The 24,475-nt window shown below is 40.7% G+C and overlaps 1 protein-coding gene across 2 annotated transcripts in view; it reads right to left on the minus strand.

Annotated features, from left to right (window-relative positions):
* Positions 1-201: 201 nt before the first annotated feature.
* Positions 202-24,475, minus strand: part of LOC121367342 (calcium-binding protein P-like) — a 47,322-nt gene continuing 23,048 nt past the window's right edge. Inside the window, exons 1-5 of one of the 2 annotated variants that reach the window (XM_041491451.1) lie at positions 12,563-12,657; positions 7,795-7,992; positions 4,730-4,788; positions 2,189-2,264; positions 202-637 (exon numbers count right to left, since the gene is read on the minus strand). In XM_041491451.1, the coding sequence (XP_041347385.1) occupies positions 617-637; positions 2,189-2,264; positions 4,730-4,788; positions 7,795-7,968 (330 nt within the window). In that variant the 5' untranslated portion in view covers positions 7,969-7,992; positions 12,563-12,657 and the 3' untranslated portion in view covers positions 202-616. Of the gene's footprint in view, positions 638-2,188; positions 2,265-4,729; positions 4,789-7,794; positions 7,993-12,562; positions 12,658-24,475 lie in introns of those variants that run through there. The other variant, XM_041491459.1, reaches the window with a different exon arrangement.

A 24,475-nucleotide genomic window follows, 5' to 3' on the forward strand; every position in this document is an offset into this window, starting at 1 on the left:
TTTTTTTTAAAAATACAGTATACAGAACAAACGTGCCTGGGGGCACACTTTCATTTCAACTTATTTTCGTGCTTATATCCAAGTAAGGTTCAAGAACGCTGTCCTGGACACACACACCTCAGCTATCTGGGCTGTTTGTCCAGGGCAGTGGGTTAGTAGTTAATTGTTAGTGGTTAGTGAGAGAGAAGAGGGTGTAGAGGCCTTATACCTACCCACTGATTCGTTAAAACTCGCTCTGGGTGGGAGCCGGTACCGGGCTGCGAACCCTGTACCTACCAGTCGTATCAGTCGTATGTCCGATGGCTTAACCACGACGCCACCGAGGCGGGTTGGAGGCACAAACCACATTTTCTATCTTTATTTATATAAGAGTATGACCAAAATGTTTGTTTGTTTTGTTTTTTACAAAATCCGCACGTTTATGCCCTGAAGTGGGGGACACATGCCACTACCCCGCTCCCCCCCACCCCCCCCCCCCCCCTCCCACGACTCCTAAAGGTCTCTGTTTAATTTAGCAAACGTATAAGGGGAGATACATTAAAAATGTTTTAACAACGGACGAAAGATTGAAGCTGATCACTTTCGAAGTTAGAATAATGTGAACAGCGCACACATTTCAGGAATCGTCGGTTATGCACTGAAATAAAAAAATAAAAAAACAGTTAATTAAAATTTATATTATATTATGTAGCATATGTAGCATTATTTGTCAGTATAAATTAGCATGATACCCCCCCCCCCCCCCCCCCCGAACAATAGCCCCTTCCTCGAGAAATGATTCCTCTTTCATGCCATCACCATATAAGCGTACGAGATAGATGGTGGTGGTGGTTAGGGGTCAGCTGCCATACACACACCCTCCAGTGCTGGAGCAAATCTTCGTACAGAGACAATTGAGAAATTCGGGCAACATAGCTAGCCTAAACACTTTTCACTGCATTGCATTTCCACCATTCAACTAACAATAATTAGTTGTAGTCCGGGTAACAAAAATCACTCGGAAATTAAATGTCTGGCATACTATAAACCGTTTCAGTGCACTATGATGATTGTTTTTGTTTTTGTTTTACATTTATAGATTTTACCAAAGCATTCAATTCAATTTGGAGGATTGAACGTCCCGCCTCTTCATTAACCCATGACTTATCAGGGTCGTAGCTAGCGGGTGGGGGTGGGGGGCAATTTTAAATTTTAATTTATTACCCCAGCAGGCACTCATAACGGGGAAAATAACACGATGACGTCACGAAGTTTAAAGCGTTTGCGTTTACGTCGTTCTGGTTTCAGTGTTAAACTTGTAATAAAATGGTAGTTTAATGCAATTCATTATATATATTTTTTTTATTTTTTACAGAATATATAGAACTTTGGGTTTTGAAAATTATCTGTGATACGTGAATAAAATACAAAGTTAAAACAATTCCAAGAATAGTTTCTATATACATGGACGTGTAGCCAATGTAGGCTATATCGAAAATAAAAGCTTTAAACAACCCCAAATAGCTGGGGTAATAAATAGAATAACAAACTCGGTATCAGTTATTATCAAATATATGTCCCGAGTGAAATAATTTTCACTTGTCACTCGCTAAAGCTCTTGACAAGTGAAAATTATTTCACTCGGGACATAAATTTGATAATAACTCGTTTATTATACTCTATGTAAAAGTTGACTTCATCGAAAAACGTAATAGCTATATCTCTCCTTGTTATTTCGTAAAGACGAGACAATATGAATACGTAGTGATTCGTTTGAAACCGGACCAGACATCGAAATTCACGACGGCAGTCAGCAATGCCGTCGCAAAAACTGACGCAAAATTTATAAAAAAACACTTTTTATCATTATCGGGTATTTACTTTATTACAAAATTGCTTTCGCAGAACGATATGAATTCTGAAGCCTGGTTGAAGCCTTATATAGAAGTTTGGTTGTAATGTAAAGATCCCGCCACGGACAGAACTCTATGGCTTTAACAATTATTTGATGGAATCAATGAATGTATGTTTAACGACACCCCAGCACGAACAATACATCGGCTATTGGGTGTCAAACTATGGTAAAGGCAAAACAAGTTATCTGTTGGAAGCATGCCAAAAATTACCCACACCCACATGCAAAGACAGATTCAAGCATTGGAGCCCTTACGCTTATCCCCCAACCCCCCACCAATGAAAATTCACTTACCAGAATGATCCATACGATGATCCAGGGAAAGAAGAAAATGGAGATACAGCAGTGAAGACAGTGATTTACTCCACGTCTGTAAATATATAAATAAATAAATGAATAGAGCGGGACATAGCCCAGTGGTAAAGTGCTCGCTTGTTGCGCGGTCGGTCTAGGATCGATTCCCGTCAACGGGCCCGTTGGGCTATTTCTCGTTCCAGCCAGTGCACCACGACTGGTATATCAAAGGCCGTGGTATGTGCTATCCTGTCTGTGGGATGGTGTATATAAAAGATCCCTTGCTGCTAACAGAAAAAAAATGTAGCGGGTTTCCTCTCTAAGACTATATGTCAAAATTACCAAATGTTTGACATCCAATAGCCGATGATTAATAAATCAATGTGCTCTAGTGGCGTCGTTAAACAAAACAAACTTCAAATTAAAAATAAAAAAAATCAATCAATAAACAAATAAATTACGTGAAGAAGAAAATACAGACAAAATAATGTAAACAGCGATTTCCTCAACGTCTATAAATAAATAAATAAATAAATAAACAAACATAAATAATAATCATATAAATATATATGAATACATTTGGAAACAAATATATAAACAAATAGCCAAGACGCTAGTTAATTTAATTCCTAGCCAGAGTTCTCTGCCGTTTGAGAGCTGGATGGATATTTGACTTGAAACCTGTATCGGTGGCGCAGTGGTTAAACCATCGGACTACAGACTGGTAGGTACATGGTTCGCAGACCGGTACCGGCTCCAACCCGGAGCGAGTTCTCAAGGGCTCAATGGGTAGGTGTAAGGCCACTACACCCTCTTCACTATCTCTAGCCACTGACCAACTAACAACTATCCCACTGTCCTGGACACATAACTCAGATAGCTGAGGTGTATGCCCAGGACAGCGTGCTTGAACCTTAATTGGATATAAGCACGAAAATAAGTTGAAATGAAATGAAAAATGAACCTGAACTTAAATTATGTGTACATGCCTCTATACCTCTAAGGTTTTGGGCATTTCCATCCCGGGTCCGGTGTGTGTGTGTGTGTGTGTGTGGGGGGGGGGGGGGGGGGCTGTTAGAATTGAAAATAGGGCAGAATTTTGAAAATAGCCATTAGTCAAAAAGTTAATAGAATTTATAAAATAAAATAAAAAATTAACAAGCCAAAAACAAAACAAATTAATGCTCGGCCGAATATTTATATAATTTAGACAGTCCAAAAATAAAAAAGAGAAAGAAGAGAGGATCGGACTATTTAATAATATTAAAAAAAGGAAAGTAATTTCGACCTAAACATTTTAACGAAGGTCTAAAAGTTTATTTCAAATTATTTTTGTGCTTATTAAGATTCAAGCACGCTGTCCTGGGCACACACCTCAGCTATCTGGACTGTCTGTCCAAGACAATGGGTTAGTTGTTAATAATGTTAGTGTGAGAGACGAGGGTGTAGTGGCCTTACACCTACCCACTGAATCGTTACAACTCGCTTTGGGTGGGAGCCGGTACCGGGCTGCAAACCCTGTACCTGCCAGCCTTATGTCCGATGGCTTAACCACGACACCACCGAGGCCGTTTGAATGGTTATAAAACGGCCACACACCACAATTAATTTCGCTATATGTTTCTATATAGCCTTAGAGGCTATAACATTTTTTTATTAATATCAGCAGGCCCGTGGATTTTTGTATGTACCTTTGCCTGCCTGGGGGACACATACCCTGAAAAGGACAACCCCTGTTGTCCAGCTCTTTCTCCCAGGATATTGGTTTAAATAAACACACCCTCTAAACCTGGCCGGGGTACACCCATTTTACACAAAAAAACAACAACACTACTTTTGCATGGGCCGGAATTACCACAAACTAGTCTTCAATGTCAACAAACTACATGCTCTCCCCTGTCAACGTCAGTCAAATAGTTGCCACTTCATAGCTGTCTGCCATGAAATAATTACAGTCAAAGAGCAGACTACTTGCGCAGACAAATTTCCAAATGGGAAGATAACTGTAATCTGGGGCCAAATCGCACTCTCGAACGAGAGATAACGGTACTGGACGGAAACTCAATCAGATATGCCTTTTTATACCGGTTATCACGAAATCGGTATTACTAGTATTCGATATTTATCCGCGCAGTCATTAAACGTGTGCATTATAGCTCAAAGACAAAAAGTTATTTATAAATATTCATTAAAATGAATTACCACAGACTCTATAAACTCACATGATGATATGATACCCTCCATAAACCCTGGAAGTAACCTTTTTGGAAGTCTGAGAGTGCTATTTCTATGTCATTCGGTGGCGGATCCAGAAAATCCATTGGGGGGGGGGGGGGGGCAGTGATATGAGTTGGAATGCCAAGGGAACTTTGAGGGAGGTTTGAAGAGGGATCGTAACAACAACAAAAAATTAAAAATTAATATATAATAAAATTATAACTCTCGCCTCTGCCCCCCCCCCCCCCCCCCATGACCCACCTCTGTCATTAAATGTAATGTAACTCCATGGTTATATGCTATGACGTAATGTATGACGTATACCTTTGCACTATCACGGTATTAGACGCTTGTCCCGAGTTCACTACAACCACCTGCTGTTGCTGGAAACATAAAAATAAAAATAATAAGAAGAGAAAATAACTGAATGACTAACTGACTGACTGACGGAAGAATGAATGATTGAATGAATTAATGAAATAATTAATATTTAACGTCAATTCTGTTCAAAAAGTCTCCTCGGCTGTACAGTGTCAAAGAAAGGTAAGTACATGAATATGATTATTTAAGTTGATATAAAAATTATATAATTATGTAAAACCAGTATAAATAACTGTGTGGGAACAAAATACAAATATCTCAAATAAATATAGATATATTTTAAAAGTTTGTATATATCCAAAAAAAAATTATATTTTAAATTCGATTAATTTTGGACGCAATTTAACAGATAAAAAAAAAAACCCACAAAAAAAACCCCACAACCCTATCGTGAAATACCGAAATTATTTAAAATGTGATAGGTTTTACCGAGGTGGGGGGGGGGGGGGGGGGGAGGGAAGGAGGGTATATAGTGAGAACGAACACTGTCGTAGGAAGCGGGGGGGGGGGGTCAAGGGGGGCATGTGCCCCCCACTTTTCAGATATTTTGCTTTATATTTGCTTTATAATAGTGTAAAAATGTGTAAATATAAAAGTGTGATCCCCCACTTTTTGGCACCTTCCTACGCCACTGACGAAACTCCTCTATTCGACAAACTCAATAAAAATTACTCAATAGCTCCATTTGGTTTTCGATGAACCATAAAGAATGAATGAATGAATGTTTAACGACTCCCCAGCACGAAAAATACATCGGCTATTGCATGGGCGTCAATCCGGCTTTAAAGTGTGTGTGTGTGTGTGTGTGTGTGTGTGTGTGTGTGTGTGTGTGTGTGTGATAAAGGAATGTGAATGAAAATCATAAAGCTACACATTAGTGGTTAAACTTAATTCAAGAAAACAAATCAAAATTGCAAATCAAAACGTTGATGTCTAGTTTAACAAAACAGTATGTTGTGTGTCGCTTTTTTCTTGTTGTTGTTGTTGCTTTTGCTAAATGAAAAAGTGGGGGGGGGGGGGGGGGGGGGACATTTATATAGATTGGCCCCCGGCGTTGAAAAGTGAGGGGGGACGCGTCCCACCCCCTGTCCCCCACCGATCGACGCCCATAGCCGCTATTGGGTGTCAAACTATGGTAATGCAAACAGATAAAGTGATGATGAACCGTTCCAAATTATGTTTCAAATTATGTTTCTAATTATGTTCCAAATTATGTTTCAAATTACCTCATAAAAACGGTGCAGTTTCTTTTATTTTACATTTTGGACTGGCTGCTGGCACTCTCTTGCACCTGTCAGCGCGGACGGTCCTTCCTCCCACCCACCCCAGACCCTTTCCTGTCCTAGACGGACGAACCGGTATGGGCCGACACCTGAGCCTATGACAGGCGTGAACTACAACAGCTTGTTCTGAATATGCACGTTAAGGTTGCACTATACCAATTAATTTCCGGCTGGGTCGAAGTTCGAGGTGCACCGAACTTTTGATAGAGAAGTTAACACCACAAGTCCTGTGATTGGTTATAAATGTGAGTGTGTTGGTTGTAAAAAAAATTAGTTTCATCTGGGCTAAAAATGTATGCAATTTTATTTGATGTAGTACCACCGTGTCAAGTAACCTTGTGCTTGGAACATGTATGGGGTACCTGTAAAAAAAAGTACTCAAATTTTGTGCGAAACTAGGGATGTTGCAGAAACATCTGGTTATACCGAAAATGAGCCATGAAAGGTACCATTTTCTGCAGTTAATACTTTGAGGTAGGGGTTGTAGTACTGATATTTATGGGTCACAGTTTGGTTGATATATTGCATATAGTGTTTTTAAACACAAACGTTAACATGGTCGCCTATGGGATTTGAATTGGTATAGTCCAACCTTAAGCCCTACGACCTGTCCTGACCTGACCTCATCTATCTGTGCCGTCTGTCCAGTTTTTGGGGTTAGTGTTTAGTGGTTAGAGGTTAGTGAGAGAGAAGTTGGAAATGTAAATGTTTTATTTAACGACGCACTCAACACATTTTATTTATGGTTATATGGCGTCGGACATATGGTTAAGGACCACGCAGATAATGAGAGAGGAAACCCGTTTTCGCCACTTCATGAGCTACTCTTCGATTAGCAGCAAGGAATCCATTATATGCACCACCCCACAGACAGGATAGTACATACCTCGGCCTTTGTTACACCAGTTGTAGAGCACTGGCTGGAACGAGAAATAGCCCAATGGGCCCACCGACGGGGATCGATCCCAGAACGACCGCGCATCAAGTTGGTGTAATGGTCTTACACGTACCGATTGAGTAGCTAAACTCGCTCTGGGTGGGAGCCGTTACCGGGAGGCGAACCCAGCAGGCTTAACCACTACACAACCATACGCTGGTGTTGCTTCCATTAAAAACAATAAACTACAACTCGTCTTCATTACCGGTACTTCTCAGCATTTATTGTTAATTTTGGGGCGGGACGTAGCTCAGTGGTAGAGCGCTCGCTCGATACGCGGTCGGTCTGGGATCGATCCCCGTCGGTGGGCCCATTGGGCTATTTCTCGTCACAGCCAGTGCACCATGACTGCTATATCAAAGGCCGTGGTATGTGCTATTCTGTCTGTGGGATGGTGCATATAAAAGATCCATTGCTGCTAATTGGAAAGAGTAGCTCATGAAGTGGTGACAGCAGGTTTCCTCTAAATATCTGTGTGGTCCTTAACCATATGTCTGACGCCATATAACCGTAATTAAAATGTGTTGAATGCGTCGTTAAATAAAACAATTTTTTTTTTTATTGTTATTTTTGTTTTAATGAAAAAAGTATTTTGTGATATTAGAAACACGAGGATGACCAAATACACCTGGGATGAACAGAAATGGGTAATCCTGATAATGACGTCGACGTCTAAGTAATGTCTGATATCAATTATCAACAATAGGTCCAATAGTGAGAAATACGTAATAGCAGGAAAATGAAATTAAAATTAAAATCTTCATAAATCTAATATTGTATAACAATACCTGTTGCTGCTGTGGTGCCATTTGAGGTGGCGGATATTGTCCTGGTGGCGGATATTGTCCCGGTGGCGGATATTGTCCCGGTGGCGGGTATTGTCCCGGTGGCGGGTATTGTCCCGGTGGTGGGTATTGGCCCGGTTGAGGAGAATAAGCTGGCGGTTGTTTTTCCTCAGACATTTTTCAATTAGTTGACTTCAACAACTGTTACATTAGAAGCAGAAACATCATCAACATTGGTGATTTATTTCTGATACTCATACTAAAAATAACGTTTTTATTTAACGACACCAATAGAGCACATTGATTTATAAATCATCGGCTATTGGATGTCAAACATTTGGTAATTTTTACAGTCTTAGAGAAGAAACCCGCTACATTTTTCCATTAGTAGCAAGGGATCTTTTATATGCACCATCCCACAGACAGGATATCACATACCATGGCCTTTGATATACCAGTTGTGGTGCACTGGCTGGAACGAGAAATAGTCCAACAAGCCGCACAACAGGCGAGCCCTTTACCACTGGGCTACGTCCCCCCCCCCCCCATATACAACTAAAATGAATGAATGAATGAATGTTTAACGACACCCCAGCACGAAAAATACATCGGCTATTGGGTGTCAAACTATGGTAATTCAAAACATGAAGTGATGATCAACATCAATATAAAAGTTCAAGAGTCAAATAAAAATACAATGTAAAGAACTGTGCAAAAAATACAAATATCACAGATAAATAAAATTAAAATTTAGAGTAAAAGTCAGGATCACATTACGTTGGCCAAATATATCTTTTCGAGTTTCTTTAAGATGCTTACACTCCACCAAAATGTGGCGTACCGTCAGAGTACACTGGCAGTGCACACACTGAGGTGGAGGATCTTTCTTCAAGATAAATGAATGTGCCAAGTAAGTACCCATACTACTAATAATGATGGTCATGATGATTGCGGTAATGATAATGATTGTAATGATGGTGGTGGTAGGCTGGTGATAACTGCGATGATAATGATGATAATGATGTTGGTGATGGTGATGGTGATGGTGGTGGTGGTGAGTTGACAGTAAATGTGATGATAATTGTTAAAATAATAATAGTGCTGCTGCTGCTACTAATGATGATGAGGACGAAGTCGGTGATGATGTCTGACATATCTGCTACTTATCGTGATATTAATGACGATGGTGGTGATGACGATGATGATGATGATGATGGTGATGATAACCATGATTATTATGATAATTGTGATGATGATTGTGAATGAATGAATGAATGAATGAATGAATGTTTAACGACACCCCAGCACGAAAAATACATCGGCTATTGGGTGTCAAACTATGGTAAATGCAAACAGTAAGTGATGATCAACATCAGTATAAAAATTCAACAGTTAAATTAAAACACAGTATAAAGAGCTGTGCAAAAATGCAAATATCATTATAATTAACCAATTTACGAAATTGTTTTCCTTATTTATATACCGGCCTCGGTGGCGTCGTGGTTAGGTCATCGGTCTACAGGCTGGTAGGTACTGGGTTCGGATCCCAGTCGAGGCATGAGATTTTTAATCCAGATACCGACTCCAAACCCTGAGTGAGTGCTCCGCAAGGCTCAATGGGTAGGTGTAACCCACTTGCACCGACCAGTGATCCATAACTGGTTCAACAAAGGCCATGGTTTGTGCTATCCTGCCTGTGGGAAGCGCAAATAAAAGACCCCTTGCTGTCTGTCGTAAAAGAAAGCGACAGCGGGTTTTCTCTAAAAAAACAGTGTCAGAATGACCATATGTTTGACGTCCAATAGCCGATGATAAGATAAAAAAATTCAATGTGCTCTAGTGGCGTCGTTAAATAAAAGAAACTTTACTTTTGTTCTTGTCCTGAACTGGACATTGTATCTGGCGACTGTACCCTGTATAGTACTACTATCGCACTGCGGACATTATAAGCCCCATTATCACATTTATTGTGTGCACACAAGTTAGATATAAAATAAGTTATTTAAGTTATTTAATCTGTGGGTAAAAGCCACCTAACCTGGATTTAAGATCGCATTAAGCTGGATTATATAAAATGAAACTGTAGACTGTACATAAATGTTCAAAAGGTATACTTTAGTTAAAGAATTACGTCTCATAATACACTCGGTAGCGGTTATTTATATTAGTTTATCTTATCTGTAAGCGCAACCGCTCTACACACCCACTAACATTAATCACTCGGCGCACACACACACCTGTGACCTAGATGCATTATATTATTCTAGATTTAATATAACAAGATTATAGATTATAACAAGAGAAATAAAAACCCACCCCCCCGACGGGGTATCTCATAGTTTCCTAATAAGTGCTGGTATTTATATTTGGTCAAACAAGTCAAATTCATGATGAATGCAAGGGGTGGAGTTGTTTGTATAATAAATTACTCTCATCTATTTAGATTCCTAGCTATGACTCCGCTGCGAGTAGACGTCGCCGAAGTTGCTCTGCAATTACACCCCCCCCCCCCCCCCCCCCCACCACCTGGGCGGACTTATGCAGTCCTATGGAATTTTGCTAGAGTATCGCGTCACGTACACCGGGTCACGGGCAACCGTGACTTTGGTGTACGGTGACGCGGTCCCGCAGACAAGAGGAGGAAGAGGAAGGAGGAAGAGGAAACGCGTGCCAGGGGCGGTACAGGGGGGGGGGGAGCAAAGCTGGCGGCTCAACCGCCAGTGGCGGTCCCTTCTGCGTCGCCGCCCCCGCGGACCACTCAGAAGAGGACGACAGAGCCGAAGGCCCAGGTGTCCCCGGAAACGACCTACTCGGTCCTGGATACAGCAATGTACCAGAGGAAGAGGAGGGAGCCACCGACTTCTACTCTGAGGATTGCGTCTCCGGCGCGGCGGTCAACTTTATCGACCGCCCCCGTTGAGTCGCCTGTTGCTGCTGCAGGCAAGTGGAAGGCTACCTAGCCGACCCACCAGCCCGACAAGGCATCGCCGCAACATCCGTCTACCCCCCCCCCCCCTCCCTCCTCCCAGCAGAACCGGCAGGAGACTGGCACTTAGCCGTGGATAAGATCAAGCCACAGTGCCGGAAACTTCTGCAGGGGGACACTGCTGATCCGAAGAAGCTGAGAGGGAAGTTCCTCAACGTGGCATGGACCAAGCTGCCCGACGACATGCATTTTGAACTTCACAACATTAGGTTGGAAGGAGAACCAGGACTTGTGGTCACACAGCGCCGTCAGGACGTCTACTGACAGGCGATACTCATCCCGGAAATGGATAGCCACACCATACACCGAATGGTCAAGGCAGTCTGCGGCGACGCTGTGTACCTGCACGTGATACGGACCCTGCTTAACAAGAAACATCTGCTCCCCAACCTGGACAAGGCTGCCCCTCTCAGCCCTTCGTAGTCACCAACCTTCCAAGGGCTTAGTCGGACTTTAAAATTTGTGGCCCCCATTCAAAATTTTATGTTTACAGTCCGACGCAGTTTATTTTGGAAGCCCGTCTAAATTGCTCAAATCACCTTAAAACCTTTTCGGTCGAGCAGTCTAATTTTTTTGTTTGGACTTAAATTTGTGTAGCTTAATTTGGTCTCGGTCTTCGACCTAACTACTAAATTCGTATTCCAAATTCCGCCCACCTCAAACTTACCCCTCCCCTCCGGCCCGGACCATATTGATCGGACTTTAAACTTTTAGACCTTCGTTCAAAATTTTATGTCGAAATTACTTTCTTTTCTTTTTTTAAATATTATTAAATAGTCCGATCCTCTCTTCTTTCTCTTATTTAATTTTGGACCGTCCTTCTAAAATGCTCCAAATTATATAAATATTCGGCCGAGCAGTCAATTCTTTTTATTTTTGGCTTGTAACTTTTTTATTTTTTTATTTATTCTATTAACTTTTTTACTAATTGCTATTTTCAAAATTCTGCCCATTTTCAACTCTACCCCACCCTCCCACCCCACCCCCTCCATCCCGAGTCAGGCCACCAATCTTATCGGAGGTCGGACTCGGGATGGACGTGTTCGAAACCCTAGTGGTATATGGACACGTTAAACTAGTTATTATCATCATCTATTTAGATGGTTTACCTGGTTATCAAGGCTCGCTATCTATAAGTTCTTGATTAAGATGGATCCTGGTTCACGTTAGTTTATTATCTGTCCAGACTGAGCAAACAATTCTCAAACTTTTTATATTACTCATCTATATAAGCGTTTTTCAAAAATATATTTCAGTTAATATGTGCGAGAAATTAAAAAAATATAAGCAACCCATCTGAATCTCTATCTGAATCTCTCTCTCTCTCTCTCTCTCTCTCTCTCTCTCTCTCTCTCTCTCTCTCTCTCTCTCTCTCTCAAAATCTCTTATTCAATCTCTCTGGCTCTCAATCTCCGCCTCTCTTTCTCTCTGTCTCTCTCAAAATTTCTTATTCAATCTCTGCCTCTGTCTCTCTCTCTCTCAAAATCTCTTATTCAATCTCTGCCTCTCTCTCTCTGTCTCTCTCAAAATATCTCTTTCTCAAAATCTGTTATTCAACCACTGTCTCTCAATCTCTGCCTCTCCGTCTCTGTCTGTTTGACGCTTCTCCCTCTGTTACTCTCTTTCTCTGTCTCTCTCTGTCTGTCTCTCTCTGTCTGTCTCTCTCTCTCTCTCTCTCTCTCTCTCTCTCTCTCTCTCTCTCTCTCTCTCTCTCTCTCTCTCTCTCTCTCTCTCTCAGCATCTCTATAGCTGGAGAAACGAGTCAAACGATGTTTTATTACTTACAGTTACATTGAACAGAAAACAAAACATCAGCTACGCTTAAAATATGCCTCATTATTTGTCCAACCTGCATAAGAACCAGCACAACTGAATGTTTTAAAGTTACGATTTTCTGCTTAAAGTCTACTTTCGGTTTCCTTTATCACCGTTGTATTTTCTGTCCATCCAACCACACCTGTCTCAATTTACCCCCCACCCCTCCCCCCTAGGTGGATTAGCTTTTGTTAAAAATACATTAAAGCCAAACGAAACGATTTTCGGAGAATCGTGCGTCACGTCACTCGTGTTAGCGCTGCCTGATAAACTTCCCAAACTTTATCCTAAAACAAGGACACCTTATACCTGATGTCATTTTAAAGGGACATTCCTGAGTTTGCTACAACTTTTAATATGTTGTCGACTAACAGAGCCTTTTTAACGATTATAATTACATATCAAATATATTTTTCCGCATAACATATTAGTGGCTGTATATTAAACGTGTTTCTGATCGTTCTAATATTTTTACTAGGTTAAATTTCATTTTATTTCCTCAAATATAATTTTTTCGTACGTACGAAATTATTTGAAGACAAAATCGAGAAGACAAAAACAGACGTAATTGTCATCGTCTTATAACTTGACAAAACGTTTTGAGCCGAATTTATGAAGCCATTTTGTCTTAAACGCAAATGTTTAAGCATTGCAAATGTATGCAGTTACACTCGTGTAAAGTTTGTATTATTTAACTAAGTCACATTGATTTTTTATTTTATCATCGGCTATTGGACGTCAAACATATGGTCAGAATGACACCGTTTTTACAGGAAACCCGCTGTCGCCACATAGGCTGCTCTTCTACGACAGGCAGCAAGGGATCTTTTATTTGAGCTTCCCGCAGGCAGGATAGCACAAACCATGGCCTTTGTTGAACCATTTGTTAAAATGCAATTTAACCTAGTACAAATATTAGAACGATAAGAAACACGTTTAATATACAGCCACTAATATTTTATGCAAAAAAGGCATATTTGATATTTAATTACATTCGTTAAAAAGTCTCTGCTAGTCGATAACATCTTTAAAATGTCACCGGTTCGGTGGTGGCAGCGTCATGGTGTGGGGCGGCATCTCTATCCACCACAGGACCCCCCTCTATGTGGTGGATGGCAATCTGAATGGAATCCGCTATCTGAATGAAATTATCCGGCCGTTGGTTCTCCCAGGCCTTCAGCAGATTGGCGGCGGGGCAGTTCTGCAGGATGACAATGCCAGACCCCACCGCGCCAGGGTGGTAACGGACTTTCTCAGACAACAAGGTATCGCCAGGATGGATTGGTCAGCATATTCGCCTGACTTGGCCCCAATAGAGCACGCCTGGGACGAATTAGGCAGGAGAGTTCGGGATAACCATGCCCCTCCGGCCAACCTTCATGATCTGGGTCAACTTTTTATGGCAGAGTGGCGGGCCATTCCCCAAGAGTTCTTCAGACGTCTGATCAACAGCATGAGGCAACGATGTGTCGAGTGTATTCGCGCCAGGGGTGGATTCACACACTATTAAACGAATGTTCTAATGTGTAAAATCCATGTTTGACAACCTTCAACTTTGACAGCATGTCATGTGACTTTCTTGTATACAATGACGTTTATTTGTGTTTTTTTGTAAATATGGAACAATAAATAAAAAAATTGGTGTAGTTTACATCATCAATCTAATACACTCTGAAACGTATTTGGTTATAAATTTTTGACCCTTAAATTCTTTTGAGTAGTATATAAGGGCGCTTTAAAGGGACATTCCCGAGTTTGCTGTATTGTAAGATGTTTTCGACTAAAGTAGTGTCGGAAATAGAATAAAACCGATTTTCGTCGATTATGTCTTTCATATTAAACTGACAAGTAAATATTTTGTAAATATCTATTTAATGATACTCTACCTAATTTAGCATTTACTTGTTTGGGCTCTCATTGATGTACAAGGTAGTGTTTACTCTTGAAGTTAAAAGAAATATGTCGGTGAACAGGTGATTTGTGCACTTTAATGGAACAGACTATAACACATTTCTACGATTAAACTTTCATGATATTAAATATATTTTTTGGTTTACATTATCAGTGTCTGTATATTCAATGTGTGTCTGGTCGTCTTAATATTTATAACAAGCCCAAACTGGATTTTGTCTTCAAATAATTTCGTACGTACAAAAACAAAAAAAAATGAAATTTAACCTTGTACAAATATTACAACGATCAGAAACACGTTTAATATACAGCCACTAATATTTTATGCAGAAAAAGTATATTTGATATGCAATTACAATCATTAAAAAGTCTCTGTTAGTCGATAACATCTTAAAAATTGCAGCAAACTCAGGAAAATTCCTTTAATGTTTGATGGGCTAATCCAATTTAAAAAAATTTAATTATCGTCATTGAAGCTGATTCTACTTTAAATTTAGACCCACGGAGGTTAAAGAGGAAGGGTTGGAATGAATGAATGAATGAATGAATGAATGAATGTTTAACGACCGGAAGGGTTGGTTCAAGCCCCACAGGAAGATTTGCATTAAGGTTTGAGAAGTGCCAGTCGTATTCGGAACTTGGGCGTGACTAGTGGCTGGATTGGGATAAGGGAAGGTCAGCAACCTTAGCCGACGCCCCAAGGCCCTACTTTTAAAACCCTAACTTCCGACATTCCATTTGCATTAAGGTTTGAGAAGTGCCAGTCGTATTCGGAACTTGGGCGTGACTAGTGGCTGGATTGGGATAAGGGAAGGTCAGCAATCTTAGCCGACGCCCTAAGGCCCTACTTTTAAAACCCTAACTTCCGACATTCCATTTGCATTAAGGTTTGAGAAGTGCCAGTCGTATTCGGAACTTGGGCGTGACTAGTGGCTGGATTGGGATAAGGGAAGGTCAGCAATCTTAGCCGACGCCCTAAGGCCCTACTTTTAAAACCCTAACTTCCGACATTCCATGCCCCCAAGCCACCCCCCCCCCCCCCCCCCGAGTCCAGCCGTCATTCAGTCAAATCATGAAACTCTCATGACAGATTAAAAATTCTTTTTATTAAAGGTGACTGTTAAATTAATATATATATATTCTTTTTTGAAACTAATAAATATGCTTATTAAAATCTGAATAATATATTTTTAAAAAGAGCACTCTTATAAACCTATTAATAATAAAATAGCATAAAGCCAGTTTAAAAACATTTAATTATATTTATAAAAAGGCAAGAACCCGGAGCAGGAGGAGTACTGCCAAATAACACAAAGTCAAGACTTTCACACAAAATCATACAAACATAAACATAAAATACCACACACACCACACACATAGACACACATAGACACACACAGACATACACACACACACACACACACACACACACACACACACACACACACACACACATATACATATATATATATATACTCTTCAAAAGAAGAAACGCAAAACCACATTGTCGTAACATTTGGAGAATTGATTTAATTATTGAATGGTGAGTCCGATAATTACCAAATGTTGCAGGATTGTTCACAATTCACTCTAGTCCATTGTGAGTAAGTGATAGGACACACCACCAAGGTCAAGGTCATCTGGAGTCAATACCGGGTGTGGCCTCCGCGTGTGTTGACAACTGCCTGGCACCGCCTGCCCATTGAAGCAACCAGAGTACGGATGACGTCCCGGGGGATGGTGGCCCACTCGGTCTGCAAGGCTGCTGCCAGCTCGGGCAGGGTCTGGGGCTGTGGTTGTCGCTGTCGGAGGCGTCTGTCCAACTCGTCCCATAGATCTCAATTGGGTTCAAATCCGGTGATATCGATGGCCAAGGAAGGACATTAATGTTGTTGTTCTGTAGGAAAGCCGTTGTGAGACGTGCTGTGTGAAGCCTGGCGTTGTCATGTTGGAACACTGCGTTGGCGTTGGCCATAACTGGAACGATGTGTGGCCGGAGGATCTGGTCAATGTAGCCCTGTGCATTCAGGTTGCCCTGCACGTGGACCAGGTCAGTTCTGCCAGTGTGTGAGATGGCTGCCCACACCATGACACTACCCCCGCCGAATCTGTCCACTTCCTGCACGCAGTTTGCCGCATAACGTTCACCACGACGCCTATACACGCGACATCTTCCATCATGACGTCGGAGCAGAAATCGGGACTCGTCACTGAACCACACCTGTCTCCATCGCAGTTGAGGCCATTGTCGATGAATCTGGCACCACTGCAGTCGGAGTCGACGGTGTTGTGGTGTTAAGATGACACCTCGAACTGGACGTCTGGCACGAATTCCTACCTCACGTAGGCGGTTCCGTACGGTCTGGTCGGATATCCTGCGCAAACCTGGTATTGCTGCGGCTGTGGAGGTGGCAGTAGTCAATCGTTCCCAAAGGTGGCGTACCCGGATGTAGCGGTCCTGCCCGGGGGTAGTGACCCGTGGTCGACCGGATCTAGGGAGGTCACGTGTTGATCCATGTTGCTGGTAACGGTCCCACAGTCTGGAGATGGTGCTTGGGGACACATGGAATGCCCTGGCAACGGCCGTTCTGGATTCGCCTGCGTCTAGTCGGCCGATGGCATTGTTTCTCTGCGGTTCACTGAGACGTGGCATGTCCTGGATTGTCAACTGTCGGCCAGATACAGAGGCCAGGCAAGCGAACACCCTGCACTTTTATACTGTCGGTGTTCATGTTGCACGTGCAGACAACGCACATGCAGTGGTGACATGGTTTGCACGTGGCTGCGTTTTTGCGAATATTCACATTTTGGAACTTTATTGTACAGTAGCTGCGTTTTATCGAATGTAACCGTGGGAATGTGTTTGGGACATGCAATGACCTTATATTCACAAAGCATGAACCGGTAGGAAACATAAAATCGGAGTTATAACCCATTTGTACCCTTTTGCGTTTCTTTTTTTGAAGAGTATATATAGATACCTATAGACAAACATAGATATACACACATATACATAAATATACACCTACACATACGTAGATACTTACTTTCTTACATAAACACATATACACATACCTACATACATACCTACCGACATACGCCTACATACACACACATCCATATATAGATACGTACATACGTATATACACACACAAACACACATACATACACACACACATATACATACATACACACACACGCATACACACACTTACATACATAGATACATACATTCATGCATGCATACACACATACATACCCCACATACCTATATACATAATATTTTTGTACATTCCAGCATACATGCATGCACGTACATATTTAATGACACTCCTACAAATAGTGCACGTACACACATGTATAGCTACACAGACATCTCAACCAGTAGGTGGCGATGCCGGTGGCTCTTATGAAGCCACTGTCGGTATTCTTGTCCTGAACTCGGCCTCTATGGCGTCGTGGTTAGGCCATCGGTGGCGTCGTGGTTAGGCCATCGGTCTACAGGCTGGTAGGTACTGGGTTCGGATCCCAGTCGAGGCATGGGTTTTTTAATCCCGATACCGACTCCAAACCCTGAGTGAGTGCTCCGCAAGGCTCAGTGGGTAGGTGTAACCCACTTGCACCGACCAGTGATCCATAACTGGTTCAACAAAGGCCATGGCTTGTGCTATCCTGCCTGTGGGAAGCGCAAATAAAAGACCCCTTGCTGTCTGTCGGAACAAGAAACTATATTTAATATGTAAGTTTAATCGTAGAAATATTTTATTAGTCGGAAACATCTTACAATGCAGCAAACTCGGGAATGTCCCTCTAAAGGTACGATTTTCTGCTTAAAATCTACTTTCGGTTTCCTTTATTACCGCTGTATCACCTGTCTATCCAACCACACCGGTCTCAATTTACCCCCCCCCCCCCCCCCCCCCCCCCAAGAGGGCCACGTTCCGTTTCTCGGAAAATCCTATCGTTGTGGCAACATGAACCCCAGGTGGATTAGCTTTTGTTAAAAATACATTAAAGCAAAACAAAAAAAACACGATTTTCGGAGAGCCGTACGTGACACCACTCGTGGACGTTGAAGGTGACCTTTCTAATAATGAGCAGTACAGATTTTAATCTCAAACAAAAAATTAAAAGTGCTGTTCCTATTTTTGCTTTCGTGTTAGCGCTGCCTGATAAACTTCCCAAACTTTATCCGAAAACAAGGACACCTTATACCTGATGTTATTTTAAAGGGACATTCCTGAGTTTGCTGCAACTTTTAATATGTTGTCGACTAACAGAGCCTTTTTAACGATTGTAATTACATATCAAATATATTTTTCTGCATAACATATTAGTGGCTGTATATTAAACGTGTTTCTGATCGTTCTAATATTTTTACTAGGTTAAATTTCATTTTATTTCCTAAAATATTATTTTTTCGTATGTACGAAATTATTTGAAGACAAAATCCAGTTTGGTCTTCTTATAAATATTAAGACGACCAGAAACACATTGAATATACAGACACTGATAGTCTAAACAAGAAAATATATTTAATATGTAAGTTTAATCGTAGAAATATTTTGTTAGTCGGAAACATCTTACAATGCAACAAACTCAGGCATGTCCCTTTAATGTTTTTCAGTATGTACACTGTACACAAATCACGTCATTATTCAAAACAGTTTGTTTTGTTTACCGACACCACAAGAGCGCATTGATAAATCAACCATCGGCTATTGGATGTCGAACATTTGGTAATTCTGACTCGTAGTCATCAGAGGAAACCCGCTAATACAGCAAGGAATCTTTTATATGCCGTTTCCCACAGATAGAAAAGCACATACTACGGCCTTTGATATACCAGTCGTGGTGCACTGGGTGGAACAAGAAATAGCCCAGTGAGCCCACCGACGGGGATCGATCCCACACCGACCGCGCATAAAGCGAGCGCTTCACCACTGGGCTACGTCCCGCCCCGTCATTATTCAAGGAAACCGGCCTCAGTGGCGTCGTGGTTAGGCCATCGGTCTACAGGCTGGTAGGTACTGGGTTCGGATCCCAGTCGAGGCAAGGGGTTTTTAACCTCAGCTTTTGTGGGAGGGTTCGGATGACAAACCCCCTTCCGACTGCCCCCCCCCCCCCCCCCCCCCCCCCCCCCCCCCCCCCCCTCGCCGACGGTTCAAATCACTATTGACACTTTGGACTGTATAAGAGATTCCATCTGTGACACCCAATAGCCGATGTTACAGGCTGGTAGGTGCTGGGTTCGGATTCCAGTCGAGGCATGGGATTTTTAATCCAGATACCGACTCCAAACCCTGAGTGAGTGCTCCGCAAGGCTCAATGGGTAGGTGTAAACCACTTGCACCGACCAGTGATCCATAACTGGTTCAACAAAGGCAATGGTTTGTGCTATCCTGCCTGTGGGAAGCGCAAATAAAAGATCCCTTGCTGCTAATCGGAAGAGTAGCCCATGTAGTGGCGACAGCGAGTTTCCTCTAAAACCTGTGTGGTCCTTAACCATGTGTCTGACGCCATTTAACCGTAAATAAAATGTGTTGAGTGTGTCGTTAAATAAAACATTTTTCTTTCTTTCTTTCTTTGTTTCTTTCTTAGAGAGCACCATCTACATGTTTCCATTAGTAATAAGGGATCTTTGACATGCACTTTCCCCACAGACAGGACAGCCACGGAGAATTGGTTGGGACGGAGAGTGCCATATCATCTGAGCTAGATCGCGCCGCTACACGCAGGTATAATGTACGTCATGTGAGATTTATGTACATAGAGGATACTGCCCGAGTGTCTTGTGATATCATAATTTATCAGCACGAGTTGATAAAAAGGATGAAGTCCAAGGCTTGCCGAGGATCTTTATAATCGGTCATTCTACACTCATACTCGTTTGACGCCGAGACAGCGGGTTTCTTCTCAAAATCTGTGTGGTCCTTAACCATATGTCTTACGCCATATAACCGTAAATAAAATGTGTTGAGTGCGCCGTTAAATAAAACATTTCTTTCTTTTTTTATTCAAGGAAAATTATACAAACTGCGCACTGTTCAAGAGTTAAGTTGGTCATTTTTACTTTTAGCCAAAAAGTAAATTTACGGTTCCCAGCCTTGATATGCTGAAGCCAGGTATTGCATGCTGTATATGAAAGAAAACTACTATCCACCAACCCCAAAGGAATAAAAAAAAGATCAAGCCAAGATTTAAAAAAACGATACAAATTATTTTATTAATATTAAGGGTAGGGTATAAATTACAATATTAACACCATTCGAAGCATACTTTGCACTATTTTTAATGAAAATTAATTAAGAAAAAATTAGCTCTAGCTTTAGAGTTTTTTAATTGTATATAATATTTTGTATCTAAATTAAGTACCAAGTTAAAATCCCCGCAGAAAATACATTTTTCGTTACCAAATTCATTGGAACCATATATGTTAGCAAGCGTAATTCTCTGCTATGTCAATTATAATATAATTACCTGAAGTATCGGTATACATTTTATGTAATGTATATTCAAAATTATTGTTCAGTAATATAGCAACACCTCTTGAATTACTTGAAAACGAGCTGAAGAAGCATTTATATCCCCACTGTGTTTCGATATAGGGTTCTAGTTCACTTTTAAAATGTGTATCTTGTAGACAGTATATGTTGAAGTTCTTTTGTTTCAAGTAATTTAATACGTCTTTTCTTTTTTTCCGGATCACCCAATCCCTGACAGTTAACAGTTATAATCTGTATCGCAGACATTTTTCTATAGATAAAGTAAACCTTACATATAGGCAGACCAACTTAAAATACACAACTTGCGGTTTGCCTATATCGGATGAGAAATAAAAGGAACTTATTAGTGAAGAATGTAAACACATTAGAGAGAAAAAAACGAAAGGATAAAATAGTCATGATACTACCTCTGTTGCTGGCAGAAGCATGGAACCGCTTACCATTGACAAAAATATGTAGATCAATATACATACACATTCCCATGTATACACACACATACATACATAAAACATACATGCATACATACATACATACCCACCTACATACACAAATAATCATGCACCTAAATATACAGATACCTATACACAAACATAGATATATACACATATACATAAAAATACACCTACACATACGTAGATACTTACATTCTTACATAAACACATATACACATACCTACATACATGCCCACATACCTACATACATACCCACACCCGCCTACATACACACATCCACATATAGATACATATCTATGTATGTAACAGTCAACCTCGACATACATACAATATATAGATATTCATACATCAATACATACATACATACATACAAACATACAGAAATACACACAGACATACATGCACACATCCGCCTACATACACACACATCCATACATAGATACATACATACGTACACACATACATACATACATAGGCCTACATACATACAGACATACATACACACACATACATACATACATACATACATAACGTAGTTGGTCTGATTGGTAGCGTTCCGGCCCAATAAAATATATAAGATATATAAAAGATATAAATGAAGTTATTTAATCTGTGGGTAAACGCCACCTAACCTGGATTTAAGATCGCATTAAGCTGGATTATATAAAATGAAACTGTAGACTGTACGTAAATGTTGAAAAAGGTATATTTTAGTTAAAGAATTAAGTGTCATCATACACTCGGTAGCGGTGATTGATATTTATATTATCTGTAAACGCAACCGCTCTACACACCCATTAATTGTGTATGAACATTAATGACTTGGCGTGCACACACACCTGTGACCTAGATGCATTATATTATTCTAGATTATAACAAGATTATAGATTATAACAAGAGAAAACAACAACAACACCCCGACGGGGTAATACCGTATCTCATAGTTTCCTAATAAGTGCTGGTATTTATATTTGGTCAAACAAGTCAAATTTTTTCTTTTTTTCCGTCTTGCACATAGGAGAATATTTACGTTTATGTTTTTGGCAACTTGTCCGCAATGACAATGGACCTTTCCCATGTATTCATGGTGTATGCTGGGGGTGGGGTTGTTCGTATAATAAATTACTCTCATGTATTTAGATTGTTTACCTGGTTACCATGGCTTGTTTACCTGGTTACCAAGGCTTGTTTACCTGGTTACCAAGGCTCGCTTATCTATAAGTTCTTGATTAAGCTGGAACCTGGTTCACGTTAGTTTATTATTTGTCCAGACTGAGCAAACAATTCTCAAACTTTTATATTACTCATCTATATAAGCGTTTTTCAGAAATATATTCCAGTTAATATGTGAGAGAAATTAAAAAAAAATAAGCAACCCATCTGAATCTCTCTCTTATTCAACCACTGTCTCTCATTATCTGCTCATTATTTGTCCACCCTGCATAAGAACCGGCACCACTGAATGTTTTAAAGTTACGATTTTCTGCTTAAAGTCTACTCTCTTTCTCGTTTCCTTTATCACCGCTGTGTCTGTCTGTCTCTCATCTCTCTCTCTCTCTCCTTTGTCGTCTGAAGATTTCTTTTGTTAAATCTCTTATTCAACCACTGATGCTCCGTACTGTAAATCGTTTTCCCTATACGTAACATCGATCTCTCTCTCTCTCTACTCTCTCTCTCTGTCTCTCCCTGTACAAGGTCTCTAATCTTTCTGCACATCATATCTGTCTGAATAAATGCATGAATGAATGAATGAATCTCTCTCTCTTAACTCTCTCTCTCTCCAGCTCTCTCTCTCTCTACATCGGCTATTGGGTGTCAAACTATGGTATTAAAGGGACATTCCTGAGTTTGCTCCATTGTAAGATGTTTCCGACTAATAAATTATTTCTCGAATAAAGTTACTCTATTAAATATATTTTCTTGTTGTAGAATATCAGTGTCTGTCTGATCTCTCTCTCTGTGTTTCTAGTTGTCTTAATATTTGTAAGAAGCCCAAACTGGATCTCTCTAGCTGGAGGAACGAGTCAAACGATGTTTTATTACTTAGAGTTACATTGAAAGAAACCATTTTTTAAGAAACGCTAAAATGAAAATTAACCTAGTACAAATATTAGGACGATCAGAAACACGTTTATTATACTGCCACTAATATTCTAAACAAGAAAATATATTTAATATGTAAGTTTAATCGTAGAAATATTTTATTAGTCGATAACATCTTAAAACATTGCAGCAAACTCAGGAATGTCCCTTCAATATCATATGAGTATGTAGGTCGAATGGCTTATAAATAAAATAAGAAAGTTTTTTCCCCACTAGTCGCAAGGGATCTTTCATATGCACCATCACACAAACAGGACAGCTCTCACCACGGCATTTGATATACCAATCGTGGTGCTTTGGCTGCAATGAGAAATAGCCCAGTGGGCCTACCGACGGGGATCGATCCGAAACCGACCGCATCATGTCACTTTAATGTGAATGAATGAATGTATGAATTATTGTTAACGATACCCCAGCACGAAACATACATCGGCTATTGGGTGTCAAACTATGGTAAAGGCGTCCCTTTAATGTGAATGTATGAATGTTTAACGACACCCCAGCACGAAACATACATCGGCTATTGGGTGTCAAACTATGGTAAAGGCGTCCCTTTAATGTGAATGAATGAATGTTTAACGACACCCCAGTACGAAACATACATCGGCTATTGGGTGTCAAACTATGGTAAAGGCGTCCCTTTAATGTGAATGAATGAATGTTTAACGACACCCCAGCACGAAACATACATCGGCTATTGGGTGTCCCTTTACTGTGAATGAATGAATGTATGAATTATTGTTAACGATACCCCAGCACGAAACATACATCGGCTATTGGGTGTCAAACTATGGTAAAGGCGTCCCTTTAATGTGAATGAATGAATGTATGAATGTATGAAGACGACACCCCAGCACGAAACATACATCGGCTATTGGGTGTCCCTTTAATGTGAATGAATGAATGTTTAA

This window comes from Gigantopelta aegis, chromosome 1 (assembly GCF_016097555.1).
Source record: "Gigantopelta aegis isolate Gae_Host chromosome 1, Gae_host_genome, whole genome shotgun sequence".
NCBI lineage: Eukaryota > Metazoa > Mollusca > Gastropoda > Neomphalida > Peltospiridae > Gigantopelta > Gigantopelta aegis.